Raw genomic sequence first — 16,294 nt, forward strand, 5'->3', positions numbered from 1 at the left:
TTCTTGGTACATCCTCAGTAAACAATGGTGGGTACAAAGCTTACATGTGATATGAACAACTCTCGGAGGAAAAGTCTATATAAGAATTTGAATTTTCAAAAATTTACTTATTTACCAAGAAAGTACGATATCAAATATAAGCCATTCTTCCCCGTCATGTAATTATAGCAGGTAAAGAACAAATATTAGCCGTTATTTTATAAGCAACATAACAGGACCCCTCCGGAGCCGTTCCAACGTCACAGCAATACAACGGCTATTATTTTGAATTTAAACCCCGAGCAGGGATAATTTATATACGCATTTATTTATTTTATTTAAATAATATTTTTTTTTAAAGAAAAGGATACGGTTACGACGGACGGACGGACGGACGGTGGCCGTTGGGTTCGATGGAGAGCGGGAGTGGCGGTCTCCGAGGAGTCTCCCCGCCCGCTGTTTCTAGGGTTACTTAGGATCGGTGCCCTCCTTCCCTCTCCCATTAGGCGATCCTCCTTCGAGCGGTGATCCGAATACCTCTCCGATCTTGGAGGGATTCCTCCAAAGATTGCCTGTCTCTATTTCACCTCCCATCCTCTGGAATCGCCCAAATTTAGGCTACTTCTTGTCCCCCCGTCTCCTTTCTTGTTGGGATGTGTAAGATTGTGACGGTTTTCCCCTTTTTTTCCCCTCTTCAAGCTTTGATCTGGTGCTGTCATTTTGGTTGGTGTGTTGCGTTTGGTGGGATGGATTGGTTGATTTGGTCGGGATAGCGTGTTGGTTTGGATTCTCAGTGGATTCGGTGTTGGTGTTCGATTTCTTGAAGGGCTTGTGCTTCGCATTGGAAGTGGTTTTGCTCCGTCGATTTGGTGTTCCCCGTAGCATGGGCATTTCGAATTGGTTCGGCATTTCAACCTTACTGGTTAAAAGTTTAGTTTGAACTTTTGATATTTGGATTTACTCTTTGGAGAATTTGGTATCGCAAAATTCAAGCTTTGACTCGCCGGGCAGGAAAATTCTTTTTTCGGAAACTGTTGTGCTTGGTAATTGGGAATAAAGAGAGAACACAGGTTGTGGTTGGAATTTAAATTCTTTGTTCTGCAAATACTCCATTGCATAGAGTTTCTTGTTCGTGTAGCTTGGGTTTGACGGGTAAAACAGAATTAGTATCGTAATTTATTTCCTATTGGGTTTGCATTGATCATCGCATTGCTGCAGAGAGTAATTCAGGTGTTTATGGCAATACTGGTTTCGTAATGGTGTCATATATCTGAATTCATTTGCTTGCGAGATCTGATGGATTCAGCAAGGAGTTGGTTTCACAAGTTTCAGCCTAGAGATAAATCTGCAGCCAAGAAGAAAGAAGCGACAGCCAATGGGAAGGAAGGGAGTGATGAAGCACCTTCAAATGCTACCAAGCAAAGAGCTGCTGCGGCCAAGCAATATATAGAAAATCATTACAAAGAGCAGATGAAGAACCTACAGGAGCGTAAAGAGCGGTATGGCTTCTAAGACTTTTAATTTTTTAATCTATTATTTGCAAAGGTACATAATCCATAATATGGCATTTTTTGTTTGTTGCCTAATCTCATGGATATTGAGTTTCTATGATTGTTGCGGAAATATAATTGCAAGATTAAACAAAAATCATGACCGACCCAGCGACAAATGTACTTAGTAATAATAGTATATATATTGAGTATTCTGTTTAGATGCTTGTCATTGATCATATTTTAGCAATGTTTCATGAAATCAAACTGTTATATTTTAATTATCTTAGTGAGAGCATGTTTTGGCACATACGTTCTTGAAATCCTAAGAGATTTACGTTCTTTTGTATTTTTCCTTTGATGAGGAGGATGATTCGATCTTTCCTCATGATCTTAGTTTTTGGGAGTATAAGCATTTTTGTCCTTACCACTTAGTACTGTATTAACTGAAGTCATGTTAGAAATAAGGGGAAGATAATGCTCAAGAGTTAATAAAGGGAAACCAATTAGCTTGCAAGAGTGCTGGCTTTGGACAAGCAACAATGTGGGGTTTGCTTACACGTCCGGACCATTTTTCTGTTTTGATTGGGAATTGACATGAAAGCTATATATAAGCCACCAGCTTCTCAAGATATGTCTGGTTCTCTTCTTCGGAAACCTATGATTGCCCCAAAAGTCTAAGAGCTATTCTTTGGAAACCTGCAAATTTTAGAGCAATCTAGTTTTACTTACTGTTTATTTTCAATTGTAAATAACCAAGTGGAAATGTATAATCTCTTGAAAAACTAGGAGTCGATATGAAAAGTTTGGATTAAATTCCTCTATTTCAATAAAAGAGCACTTTGGTTCCCCAACCTGATCATAAAACGTCTAGCTTGGGCATTCATGATCACAGATGTATTAGCCAAATATGTTGCTTTTTCAAAAGATGTGATGGCGAGACTAAAATTGTCTAAACTTCTATGAAAGATGAATTTTGAATTCACTTTGCTCTTTACCTATCAGAGTCCCCCCTCCCCATTTAATATTGATAAATTGTAGGAAACTAGGAATAAAGTATGGGTAAAGGTTATCTTGGAAGGTAAAGGTAGAAAATGATCAGGAAATAAATAAAGAATGAATGGTCAAGTAATATGTATTATCTTATTATGAGTATCAGCACATTACCTATTAACACATCACATTTCCTTTAAATTAATAATTGTATTTAAGACACATACATGATAGAACAAAAAAAGAAAAAAACAACAGAAGGTACTCACAGTGTAAAGATTCAGTATTTTCGGCCAGAATCAGTCTTTAGATATGTAATTATGGGGTAGAAGCCATTGAGTTGGTTTCAGATGGCTCAGATAGCTGATGATGTTCATGTGGATGGTGAAGGTTTTTTTTATATATAAAATTTTTAGTAATGTTTCATTGTTGAATTTTAGGAATTTACATATAATTATTTTATCAGCTTGAATTTATGTTGACAAGACCATACTGTTTCTAGATACTATGAGAAGTATGAGCACAAATTACACACTAAGTTTGATTGGCCATGTGCTGATTAATATATGTTTCCTGTGTTATAAACTGGTTAACTAAATATACTGTTTCATGCAGACGTTACAATTTGGAGAAGAAGCTAGCAGATTCTGATGTGTCTGAAGAAGAGCACAACAATATTCTAAAACATTTGGAGAAAAAGGAAACAGAATACATGCGCCTTCAGAGGCATAAAATGGGAGTTGATGATTTTGAACTACTGACAATGATCGGAAAAGGTGCATTTGGTGAGGTATATTTTATTGTTTCTGTAGATTATATGAAACTAAGCCATGCATATTAGATTTTCTTGTTTTGCTTTTGTTGTCTTGGAAATTTATCAAACTCTGTCTTGCTCTGACAGAACTTTACTTTTCTAGACATTTTATGTTATAACCACTGGCTGCAAAAAAAATGCAAGAATAGATTTCATTAGTATGTTAGGAGTGGGCAATCAGAAAAGAGGAATGAAGCGTGGATTTCTTTGTAAAATTCTTTTGCCTTGTTCTATATATTGGAGCCTTCTTCACAAAATTGTAGCATAGATTGTTGTAATTTTGAATGGGAGCAGCTAATTTAATGCAACATGTTATGCATGTGCAATAAATGAAAATGAAAGCATAGATGTGGAGGAAGGTGGGATTTGTACGTTATCCTTGGCACACATGTTAAATATTTGATGGCTTTGTCTAGTGTCATCTCCTAGTTATGTGGATGTTAATTACTTATATGAGTATAGTTATATAAACACGATCTCAATGATCTCAATGGATCGTTATGATTTATGCAAGTGAGACTTTTATGAACACGATCAGAATGCTGACATGTTGGCACTTGCACAATCATGCATGTGTTGGCAACATGCCAAGGCAAGTGCACTCAAGTAAGAGAAATGTGCCATGCATGTTAGAGCATTTGGATTGATGACTGTGTTTTTATTTCTTGGCATTTCTATTTTGAAAAATGTTCAAATATAATGAATAGAATTTTATCTGCACTTTCAGTTAATTCACTTTATATCTTCATAGGGAGCTGCTGTCATTTGTATCTTCAAAAAGGAATCCTTCTGTGCTTCTTTTGATGTTCATACTTTCCTCTCTCTCTCTCTCTCTTGTGTATGTGTCATGTTTGGATAGACTTACCTTCCTCTCTCTCTCTTGTGTATGTGTCATGTTTGGATAGACTTACCTCTCTCTCTCTCTCTCTTTCTCTCTCTCATGCATGCATTTGCTAATGTGATATTATATGGACAGTTTGACCAAGTGAGCAAATGGCTATATCCTTTATAATGACCATCTTACCCTTTTTAGGGTTCTTAGCCTCACTATTATCCTTCTGTTTACATATTTACATGCCCCCACAGTGCGTTGCGTTCTTCTTCCCCACAGGCATCAATATCAGAACAAATATTTGCCTTTAAACTCAATATAACCATTAAGTATTGTGCTTATAAAGATTATTCATATCCTAATGCTATATGAATTATCTTCTGTAATAAAGATCAACTCCTTTTCCTGTATTTGAAAGTTTTCTATTTGTGTATATTTTAAAGTATGATGTACTGGAGGCTGTTAGATGAATGTACTATTATGCAGCTTGTAAAGGCTTGCAGGGTTTTTGGATGTTAAGGAAAGTAATTAATATTATTGGCAGTAATCCATGGGCTTACAGGATAACAGTTAGAATAGGAACACCAACTTGTACTGGTTTAGTTTCCTGTATTTTCCATGCTAAAAGAGTCTTTTCCTTGTATGAAGTTCGACACGTGTGCTAAAATTAACCCTATATTAATACTGCTGCATACCCATGCTCAAGAGCCTGCATGTACTTTCTGCAACAGTTCATGCTTAACTTTTGTTGTATCTTTCATAATTAGGTGTCTCTCTTGACTCTTATATTGTGCTCTTGATCTCAAAATTTGTAGTGCAGGTCAGGGTCTGTAGGGAGAAGACAACTGCTAATGTATATGCAATGAAGAAGCTTAAGAAATCAGAAATGCTACGACGAGGCCAGGTGTGACATGCTTTGAACATGATTTCTCAATATTCATCTTTAGAATATCATTTTAAAATTTTTTCCAGGTTGAACATGTTAAAGCTGAAAGGAATCTTCTTGCGGAGGTTGATAGCAATTGCATAGTGAAACTTTATTGTTCCTTCCAAGATAATGAGTATCTATATCTTATTATGGAGTACCTACCTGGTGGGGACATGATGACGTTGCTTATGCGGAAGGATACACTCACTGAGGATGAGGCTAGATTTTATATTGGTGAGGCAGTTCTTGCTATTGAATCTATCCACAAACACAGCTACATTCACAGGTTTGTTTAAATTGTAGTGAATACACTTTGGAGCCTTTGCCATTTTGAGATTTCTGCAAGTGATAACCTTTTCTTTTGTGTCATTCAGGGATATCAAGCCTGATAATCTGTTGCTGGACAGATATGGTCACCTGAAATTGTCAGATTTTGGATTATGTAAACCTTTAGACTGCAGTAACTTTCCAGATTTACAAGAAAAGGATATTACACTAGGAAAGAGCTGTAGTGGTTCTTTACAAAGTCCTTCTTTACCAAAGCGCACACAACAGGAACAATTAGAGCATTGGCAAAGGAACAGAAGGACACCGGTAAACCTCTTACAACCATGTGATTAGATTAATTGCCTAGCGATTAACTTCTCCAACCAAACAATCTGCAGTATAGGTTCTGTGCTAAATACTAGGCTGAGATCCATGGTTTTTGTCATGCAAATCACAAATAAAACTAATCTAATAGTTTCCGTGACTTGCAATTCTACTCTTTTTTCCCACCCGGTGCACGCCATTTTAAATGTATCTGCTTACCTAGAGATGGTTATTCAAAGTTCTAAAGTAAGGTTTGTTGATTATAGTTATCCAGGCATGCTTCTTTAATAGCTGGGTAGTTTGTTGGTTTTGATTGTAGACATGCTATCAACAATATTATAAGCTCATGTATATGGTAGATGCTTACATACTTGAGTAAGAATGCACATGCATATGCACGTCTAATCATAAATGCAGAATATGCAACAGAAAACATGTATTTCATTCAATTTTTATCAACTGATTGAAAGTGTGAAAGCATCAATCGATGCTTCTTTTTACTCTAAGACATGTACAAAGTAAATAATTGGCCTATATATTCTGATTTGTTTGAGGTATTTGGATTATTGATGATTCAATTACAAATTCTATTATATGTTGGTCTTTTAATTTCATGCAAATGCAAGATACTGCTGATAATAAAAAGAAGGGAGGGGGCTACTGTCTACCAGTCTTCTTATTGTATGCCTTTGTTGTGCTCACATGCTACCATCTGAAAATACATCAACAAGTGATTTCAAATTGAATTACTATATACAAATTTTGTTCAAAGTGACAAGAGATTTATTTTTACAGCGCAAATTTCAAACAGCACAGTCTGACATTTAACTTATTATTGGATCAGGCCATTACTAATCACATTCACCAATTTTATGAAATGGATTTAACAATATAGATATGGCATATAAATTGATCTTCATGAGCGCTTGTTACAGATTTTCAGTTTTTGCTGATTAGCAGTGCTTGTCTGAAATATTTGGACATCTTTTTATGGACTGATTTAGTTTGGTTTATCTGGTCAGGGCCTTTTTGTTTTAGTCTGGCCAGACCCAGCACGCTTTAGGCTTGCATTGGCTTTCTGGACCAGTTTTCTGTGTCCCAAGTCAATCATGTTAGGTTACACAATTCTTCTGGCAAGTGCTATTAGATCAGGCCTCAACTGAGACATCTGCTTGTAGGTCTGGTGGACCGAATTCACTTTGACTGAATTTGGACTTGCATGCATTGATTGAGGTAACAGTGGCAGGTGAGTGCAGCAAGAACAGCTTCCCTGCAAACCGCTTGTTAATTTTTATGCCAGCAACAGACAGCCATTGACATGTGGCTAGCTAATTGTCCAGCAAAAAAGACCCACCTGTTTATCCAGTGGCTAGAAGTGTTGATGATCAATAAGGGAAATTTCTACTTAAGTGGCTAGCTAATTGTCTAGCAAACAAAATTCCTAGCTTTTGCATCTTTAAACCTCTCTTATTGGTTAATTCGCTATCAACTTTCTGTGCCAAAAATATCTTTGCCAGCTTATAGTCATTCAAATTATGAATCAATACTCCATGTCGAAAATATCTTTGCCAGATAGATAGAGCAGAAATCACATTGCCAAATTGTCAAGTGGTAAATCTGTTGTACATATTGCTCTGTGTATTTTCAAACGTTCTTGCTAAACTTGCAATTTTGTGGTTTTGTGGGTGCCTAGGATAGGACTTTCCTACATTATCTTGTTTCCCTGAAATCATTGCCACTGGAAACTGCAGGCATACTCTACTGTCGGTACACCTGATTATATTGCTCCAGAAGTTTTACTGAAGAAGGGTTACGGGATGGAATGTGATTGGTAGGACTTATTTTGGCATTTTCTATTCCTTCCAGAATATTTCATTTCTTTAGGGTAGAAATTATGAGGTTTTTGTATTCTTATATAGGTGGTCGCTTGGAGCCATCATGTATGAAATGCTTGTGGGTTATCCTCCATTTTATTCTGATGAGCCTATGGCAACATGTAGGAAGGTAAATTTGAATTTAGACTTCTATATAAAAAATATTGCTGCTCCTATCTGCTGCTATTGAAAAATGATTCAATATCTGATTAATTTAAGTATCTTGATAGTTGTTTTATATATTAAGTCACTGAAAAGTTTATTGCCTCCTATTCATTTTGTTGCAAGTGCTAATGGTTTGAAACAGGAAATCATTTTTACCTATGGATTCCTCATTGTTTTCATGAAAGTCCGCTTGCTATCTTTAGAGGTTTTTTAAACCTGTATCATGCATCAATGGCTCACTATATTTCTGGGGAATTGCATGTTGGAAATAAAAATGTTATGAGGTGGAAGATGTATGTACCACTTGAATTGAACTGTCCTCATGTTTGAACCTTGAATCTTTAAATGGATTTAGTATTTTGGTGGTGTTCTCATGCATAGTTTCCCTACCTTGAAACCATCTGTCATATATATGGATATCATGTTCTAATCCATATTCTCTTATCTATGTCAGCTCTAGTAAGATATTCTTAGTTACTGAAATTACTTTCTTTTTGTATATGTGTGTTGGTAACATGTCCTTTATTAGTAGTGGCATTATTATATCAAAAGTTCATTTACAAAGTTTTTACACATCAAAGATCATTTTACCTTTATAAATCTTTCCTAACACAATTTCCTTCTTTTCCATAATAAATTTATTTTAGATTTTATTTTTATTGATTCATACAGATAGTAAATTGGAGAACACACCTAAAATTTCCAGAAGAAGCAAAGCTATCTGCAGAAGCAAAAGATCTTATCAGTAAGCTCTTATGCAATGTTGACCAACGGCTTGGCACAAAAGGTGCCAATGAAATAAAGGTTGTTGTGCATGCTTTCTTCGAATTACGGACTTGTTCAAAAAGGGTCTTTACCGAAGGGCTTTGTGCTTACCTTTATTTTTCTGGCAATTTAGGCTCACTCTTGGTTTAAAGGCATTGAGTGGGACAGATTATATCAAATGGAGGCTGCATTTATACCTGAAGTTAAGGATGAGTTAGATACCCAAAACTTTGAAAAGTTTGAAGAGGTAGATTGTCTATCTAAATGGCTAATTTTTCTGATAGTCTTAAACAATCTAAATACAGTGTACATTTTCATCTGTGTCTTGCAGTCTGGGGACCAGATTCAGACTTCATCAAAGTCAGGCCCTTGGAGAAAGGTAAATATATTTATAGGATGTTGTTTTTGTTATCTGCTTGCAGTCTTTGTTCAACTTATTCTTGAATCGCATATCTTATATATTAATTCGTTCATTCAGTCAATCAAGGTTGCATGATTCTGAAAATTATTCATGAAATATATGAATCACAAGTGCAATATGCATGCACAATTTTAAGGATGAAAAGACAGCTTAGGTATGACCATAGAGTATCTGATAAATGTGAAGTCCGAACATAGAAAAAGGTTTATTGTGGAACTATGAAATATTATGCTTAGGGTCTCCCCCTCATATTAGAGGTTTAGTAGATGAATATGTAATATTGGATCCAATTGCAAAAATAGTTTATTTACACAGTTTGATAGTGCCCAAAATGGACAGTATTAATGCTAGCTCTTCATCAACATATTGAGTGGTGAAACATAGCTCATGTGTTATCTAAGCTTAATGATGCTGAACTTCATGTTTTGTTTACAATATTCATGTTGATATTTCAAGTAATGCTTATAATGACTTCTCTTTAATTCCTTCAGATGCTTTCTTCAAAAGATTTGAATTTTGTGGGTTATACATACAAAAATTTCGAAATTGTCAATGATCATGAAGTGCCTGGGATAGGTATGTATGCTTTAATCTTTGGAGCAGTATTTCACCTTATGCATATCCCTACTGTCCTAGCTTAAGAAGATATTTCTCTTCACTTTGTTCCCCCTCACTGTGAGGCTTCTGTCAGGTTTTGCACTGATATATTTTTGCTTTTGCTATTAGTGGTAAAATAGTTGCAAACCTGCTGTGCAAGGACTATATGCTGACTGGAAGCCCTGGAAAGTTCACCTAATTGTGATGTTCATACCATCATCAATAGCTTGAGATTTTGGGAGTAATAGTTCCTATAGAATTTTGCAGATCATATTGTAGATATATTACCTTTCCAGCAATTGGATAGCCCATGATCAGGGAGGATAAGCATAACAAAATGAGGTATATAACAAGAAAAAACATTATAGTGATCCAATGTCTACATGGCTCAGATTACAATGAAGCTGATGCTTGGGACTTTTCTTTCCTGAATCTGTAATTTGGGGGGTCAGTTCCCCTTTTTCCTACAGGAAAAAAGAAATACTAAAGTTAGCATAGAGGGCTAAAGATTACAGGATGTTCTTGGTGACATCAATGAGCCTAAAGGGTCTATTAACTGTTGGTCTGGACTGCAGTAGGATTGCTGCCTGAAGTGGGTTTGTTCATGGGTAGTTTGTAATCAAGAAAAAATGGAGAATAATTTAACTGCAGAATGAATAATAGCTTAAAATTGTGTTAAGATCAAAGTAATTGGCTATGGAATCACTTGATGCTGTAATTTGTGTGCTTTGCTTGGGAGAGGAGTTATGGCACGATCAAAGGGAAGTGACTCTACCCTTGTGGGAAAGTATACTTCTGCTCTGGAATGAAACAAGCAAAATATACACGAGAATAAATCATCTTAATTCTCTTCTCTTGTATATTTTGCTTGTCTCATTCCATAAGTACACTGTCCTGTATGGCTTGAGTGATTTCCCTTTGATGGTTCATTACTTATCGTAATTATTTTAATTACTTGATCTCAAGAAAAGATTATCTTAGTTCATTTATTTGAATACAATGCTTATTGTCGATGCCCGGGCCAGTGGTAATTAATTATATGGGACCCCAACTTTACAGCCTCAGACTCTCTCTAGTAGCGACTTTTTGTTCTCCTTCTAAAACAATATGCCCTTGGCATGTAGAGTCTAATTGTCTCTGAAAATTGACTGGTGGATATGAGAATAGGCTTCATGTCGACAGGATCAATAGGGTAAGCATTTGAGTACCAAAATCAGGCTGATTTATTAGGGATGAATCGTGCATCCTGTTAAACAGTCGCTTCATGAAGGAAGAGAGAGAGAGAAAGATAGAGAGAGTGAGATAGAGAGAGAGCATATTCTTTGGTGGACATAGGTGCAGAAACATGGAACATGGGATAAGGGAAACAGTGAAGCATAAGAATAACAACAACTCGATGATGATTTTACTTTGTCCTGAAGAATCAGTGTAGGCCCAGATCATGAAAATGTATCAATAAATGGAAAATAATGGTGGAATTGATCTCGTGGTCATATTCTAATTACAGCTTTAACAAATCTGGGGATCTTTTGAATGTCTTAATTTTCAGCTTAAGGATATTCTAAGTAAAGGTGTACAGTTAAGAAAACTCATGATGGTTTTTCTTACATACCCATTTATGATGGTGTTTCCGTAATTATCAGGCTAAGGATTAACTACTAGCTACCTATAGTCATTAAAGGTTTTGCTGGCTGGGAGATAGAATCCTGGAACCCCTGACAAGATGAATTTAAGAAAATGTCTTCGATTCTGACCAGAAGATGTTGTTTTCCGATTATTTTGAGGTTCCTGCTAGAATTTTAACTGGTCAAGAAGTTGTAAATTAACGAAGGCACAATATCTAGAATAGAAGCTCAGCAGTGGTTTACTTCTTTAAGCTCCTGTCTTAATTTTTTTTTTTTCTTTTATAGAATGCACCGCATTGAATACTAACAACGCCAACACTAGGCACATGGCTTTCTACTTTGTTGAGATTTTTTTCCCCCTTAAAGTCAGCCCCTTGAGAAATTATCCTTCTGGTCTGCTATTGCAACATAATTTTGAGAAGAAGTGCATGCTATTGCAACAGAATTCGTTTTTAAAGTGATAGAGCAACATATGCCTGCTTATCAGTATCTCTGACCAATAAATGTCGCTTTCTCTCACAGCTGAACTGAAGAAGAAGGGCAAATCAAAGAGGCCAACTATCAAGTCTCTCTTTGGTATGATTCACTTTTCTTGCATCTTATATATAATTTATCACCCTTGCTGGTGATTATGTCATCCATTCATATTCGAGGAAAACTTGCTCAAACTTTATGCAATCCATTAAGAATGCTTTTCTGTTGGAGGAAAACGAATATTTCATTATATTATTCTTTTTTCCGTATTGAGTTCATTTAGAATTGTACCTCTATTTATGCCTTTGATTTTTTGAAAAAACCCGTCACCAATATGTAGAATACTAGGTCTAATGCATTATTCTAAAAAATGTTCGTGCTCTATTTTGTAGTTACCATTTTCTATGCAAGATATGTTTTTTTTTCCTCCAACTCTTTATTATCACAACTGTCATCACCACCATGACCACTACCACCACCAACCCCCACTGCTACCGCCTCCACCACTTTCATCGAGGTCAACATTACTACAGTCACCACCTCTTTCACCTACATCACCGTTATAATGATAGCTGCTGCCGCCACCACTGCCACAAAAAAATTGTCCTCACTATGTCACTTCTGTTTCCACCATTGCCACCACCATCCTCCAGTCTTGTCATCAGCACCCTGGCTTTGCCTGCAACGTCCAACTGCCACAACCATCAATCTTCTATGTTGCAGTTACCAACACAATTCACGATGGTAGTTGCTATCACTACCAGCTGCACCATCCTACTACCACCACCACTACCATTATCACTACTATCGCTGCTACTGGCACCTTCCATCCACAATTTCCATCAAGACCGACACCACATCGCAGCTGCTGCCTCATGACCATCGCAAATGGTGCCTCCACCACCATGTTCCCTGCCATAGTCGTTGCCACCAATATGACCATGCCACAGCACCATTATTGATCCCACATCTCTGTTGCCACCACCACCACCACCATCACCACCAAGCATGTATTGATTTTTACTAATTTAAAAATGAAAAACAAATCTGATTACCAAATGTATTCTTGTTTTCAAAATATTAGAAACAAAATAAATGGTAACATAAATAATAGATGAAAAGAGAAGTTTGTAAATAATGCCAAGCACAACATTAGCTTTCTAGCGTCATTTGCTGAAAGACTATTGGTTTCTTTAAGGAGAACCTGACCTCCATGCTTTGGGAAACTTGAACTTTTGATTTCTGGTTTAAGTATTTGGAAAACAAATATTAAATTTTTAAGAATATTTGAAAAAGCTTTTCCTCAAAATAAAAACATCTGGAAAAATGTTTTGACAAAAAGGGTCTCCATCTCTTTATTTTGGCAACCAGCACAAAGTTGACAAAACACACATCTTCATAGCTATGCCCTCCTGCCTAGCTGTAGTTAATTTGATCTTAAATTTTAAATCCCATAAAAGAAGGATTCATTGAGGAGGCAGAAATGCATTTTGAGATAAAATGATTCTGGATTGTGAATGAATGGAGTCTTGATCTCAGGCCATGAGTAATATCTATGAAGATGTCTTTGATTTACTATCAGCAATCATGGCAGTGATGGACCTATGCGATTGCTTGGCATGAGTTATTTTCTGGGAGAAATCTGATATCATTTTGGTGACTGGATATTGATGCAAAGTAGATTGATTCCGATGCTCACAAGGCTTTAATTTTCAAATTACTGAGTGGGAATTTTTTTAAGAGCAGTTTCAATTTGCAAATTACTTACTTGTTTCACTGACCTATCATTTCAAAAATTGTCTCAGAATCTTCAGAGACAGAGGATCAACCTGAGGAATGTGTTCAAGGGAGCTTCCTCAATCTTTTACCTTCTCAACTGGAAGTCTCAAAGAGCCAGAACTCATCATCACCATAAGTCTTGTTGATCTCTATGGCATCATATGGCTCAAGGACTCAAAGAATCATCATCAAAAGCTGTGCATACCTCTCATAAATGCGCTTCTCATCTGAGGCTTGTCAGGTGGTACTTGAGGCATCTGTTTGCACAAGAGACCTAGCTTTATGGCATGTAATGAAATGGCCGCAGAAGCAGAGAAATTAGAGGAAGGTGGAGGTTGAGTTATGCTTCTTCCATGAGGCATATGTTCCTGAATGGATCACGTAAAATTTGTTCTTGTGAGTAAATATCAATTTATCTTTTTACATGATGCAATCAATTTTTCTGTATTCTTTGTCAATCTGTAATTCATGTGTAGAATGTTCCACAGACTTGTGTAGTTATATGTGGAATAGCTTCTTATCAGCAAACCTAGTCAATGCCAGCAGAATAATTTGGTCATTTTGTTTAAATTGTCACAAGTGTTATATCTTGATCATCAGATGTGAAAATTTGAGATAGTTTAGATCAACTTTTGGGATTTTGTCAGCATTGGTGGTTTGACCAAGAATATTTTGTTTTGGACTCACGCAAGGGTCTACTAATATGTCCAGAGGCATATTCACATTCTGGTCTGACCTCAGGAAGACAGCTCCAGCCAACCTTCTTTAAAATTGATGTATGAGTTTCAGATATCAAAAAATATATTCTTCTACATTAAGGGGGAGTCTGCTGGTCGCCAGGACGTGATATGTGTCCTTCTTCCGGATGTGTGATGTGTCGTCGGTTTGGTGCCATCTGTTTGAGAAAGGATTTGAAGGGAGCAGCATGAAAGAACTAAGCTAACAAAGGTCAAGAACAGGAAAAAAAAAAAACAGCGCAAAAATTTTAGAAAAAAAGTTTGAATGCTCACATTTTAGAAAAAATATTTGGTATCCTCCCAATATAGCCAGACAGAGAGGGGCACGAAGGATAATCCAGGCAGAAAGTGATGCGAAGGATAAGGAGGCAGCTGCCAGTACACCAGAAAAGAAAAGCAAAAGACACTTGCAGCCCCAGTGGAGAGTGCCGAGGAGTTAGTTTACTCAAATTTAGAAACTAGGAGTAGCAGTTCTAGTGGTCATGGATCTGCTGGCCGGAGAGTGAGTAAGGATATGAGACCACCATTTATGAGACACAGCCGTAGGGTAGTCTTCGATTCACTGGTAAGTCCCAGTTTACGCATGCTACATAGCATGGTGCACAATCTAATGGAGCCTGCTAAGATCCGATTACATATAAAAGATGGACTCCTCGAGGTCATTTAGGAGGACACGATGTATTTGCAGATGACCTCGCACGTGAAGTAGGATCCTAGGCATATCTGAGTTATATATTGTATTCTATTATCTGCAGCCATATGCAGTCTATGACCCATATAGATACGGATATAGATATGGTGCGTTTGAGGTATCTTCCAGTGGTTACCATCCTTCACAGCCAGGAGCATCTTATGGGTCGGATTTTGCTCTTGGCTTATTTGAATAGGCTCATTCACATCCATTTTATCAGCCAAAGGACACCTCTTAGAAAATACTTAAAATTATTAAAAAAGTTCAAAAAGATGGATTACCAATCAAATCAACTTGAAAAAACTCCAAAAAAAAGGATATGCCGGTACGGAACTGGCACGTCCTACCATACCGTGTGTCGGTACGGTACCAAACCGATACCGTACCGACCCATCCACCGACCGATGCAAGTCCCAGTACTGGTTCGTCGAACTTTGATTCCATTCTTTGAGTTAGAAATTGGTTATAGAAGAAGCATTTGGGCCCACCACTAGTTTTCAGTACTCTCTCTCCATATATGTATACATACATGCATACATGTGCCTACATGCATGTGTGGGCACGCCTGCCTACATGCATGTGTATATACCTGTATGTGTGCGGGCATGTCTTGGTGGGTGCAGGCAAGTGCGTGCATGTGGGTGCTTGTGGGTGTATGCATGCGTGTGTGCCAAGGCTTCTCAAGGTTAATGTGCCTAGCAAGATTTCTCAAGGTTAGTGTGTCTGGTACTTGGGGAAACCTGGAAAGTTGGCATAGGTAACATTGCAGGCTGGGTGAGGCTTGGTAGGTTGAGACTCAGCAGGGAGGGAGATGAGGCTTAATGTTTGTTTGAGGAGGAGAGGGGAGGTGAAGCTGGTGGATCGTAGTGGAGGAGCATTGGTTGGATTGGAAGAGTTTGGTGGTGAAGAGTAGCCTTTTATTTTCTTGTCAATCCTTTTCAATTTAGAAACAGCAAAGGTCAGTGCCTGCCTGGCTTGGTGGGTTGGTTGTCAGGGTGGCAGCAATTAAGAGAGGATGGTCGGGCAATTTGGCTTTGTGATAACCTATTTAGTTGGCATCAAATAAGATTTGGGTTGTTTTATCTTTGAGACTCACTAAGTCACTCTACCCACTTTACTTTTTATTTGCTCAGCAAGTCGTATGATCCAAATCTATCCCAAGGACGGTTTAATGAAGGGGAAGTTTTTTTTGGCTCGGGTCCACTTGGAAACCTGCTGAGTCAAAGTTGACTCAGCTTTGACTCAGCTGATTTTCAAGTTCACTTGGTGAAGTTTGGAACACCGAGATAACTATTGAATGTTGGCTTGCCATTATAGTAGTGACTAAAGGAACATTCTAGTCCTTGTTTATCTAGTTATGAGCTTTGTCTTCTAATTGAACCCTGTTTTACGTCTGTTGTAAGCATTCGTCAAGGCTGTGGAAGTCTTATTCACAAGAATTTTTTTTGAATTGTGAAGCTCAAGCTGTCTTGCTTCATTTGTAAGATCTTGAACAAAAGTAAGCCCAATCTGGTTATGACGAATCCACTTGGCGTTCGT

General features: G+C 37.2%; 1 protein-coding gene across 1 annotated transcript; it reads left to right on the forward strand.

Moving 5' to 3' along the window:
• Positions 1–363: 363 nt before the first annotated feature.
• LOC103703922 (uncharacterized) lies at positions 364–13,959 on the forward strand. The gene is made up of 13 exons (XM_008786986.6): positions 364–1,478; positions 3,078–3,252; positions 4,929–5,012; positions 5,081–5,322; positions 5,411–5,630; positions 7,379–7,458; positions 7,547–7,631; positions 8,339–8,470; positions 8,565–8,678; positions 8,763–8,810; positions 9,344–9,428; positions 11,597–11,650; positions 13,354–13,959. Exons 1-13 carry the CDS (start codon positions 1,276–1,278, stop codon positions 13,461–13,463), a joined length of 1,632 nt encoding a protein of 543 aa, XP_008785208.4. The 5' UTR covers positions 364–1,275; the 3' UTR covers positions 13,464–13,959.
• Positions 13,960–16,294: the final 2,335 nt, after the last annotated feature.

The sequence above is a fragment of the Phoenix dactylifera genome, chromosome 6 (assembly GCF_051530095.1).
Source record: "Phoenix dactylifera cultivar Ajwa chromosome 6, Ajwa_hap1_PhDact_Kaust_v1.1, whole genome shotgun sequence".
Taxonomy (NCBI): domain Eukaryota; kingdom Viridiplantae; phylum Streptophyta; class Magnoliopsida; order Arecales; family Arecaceae; genus Phoenix; species Phoenix dactylifera.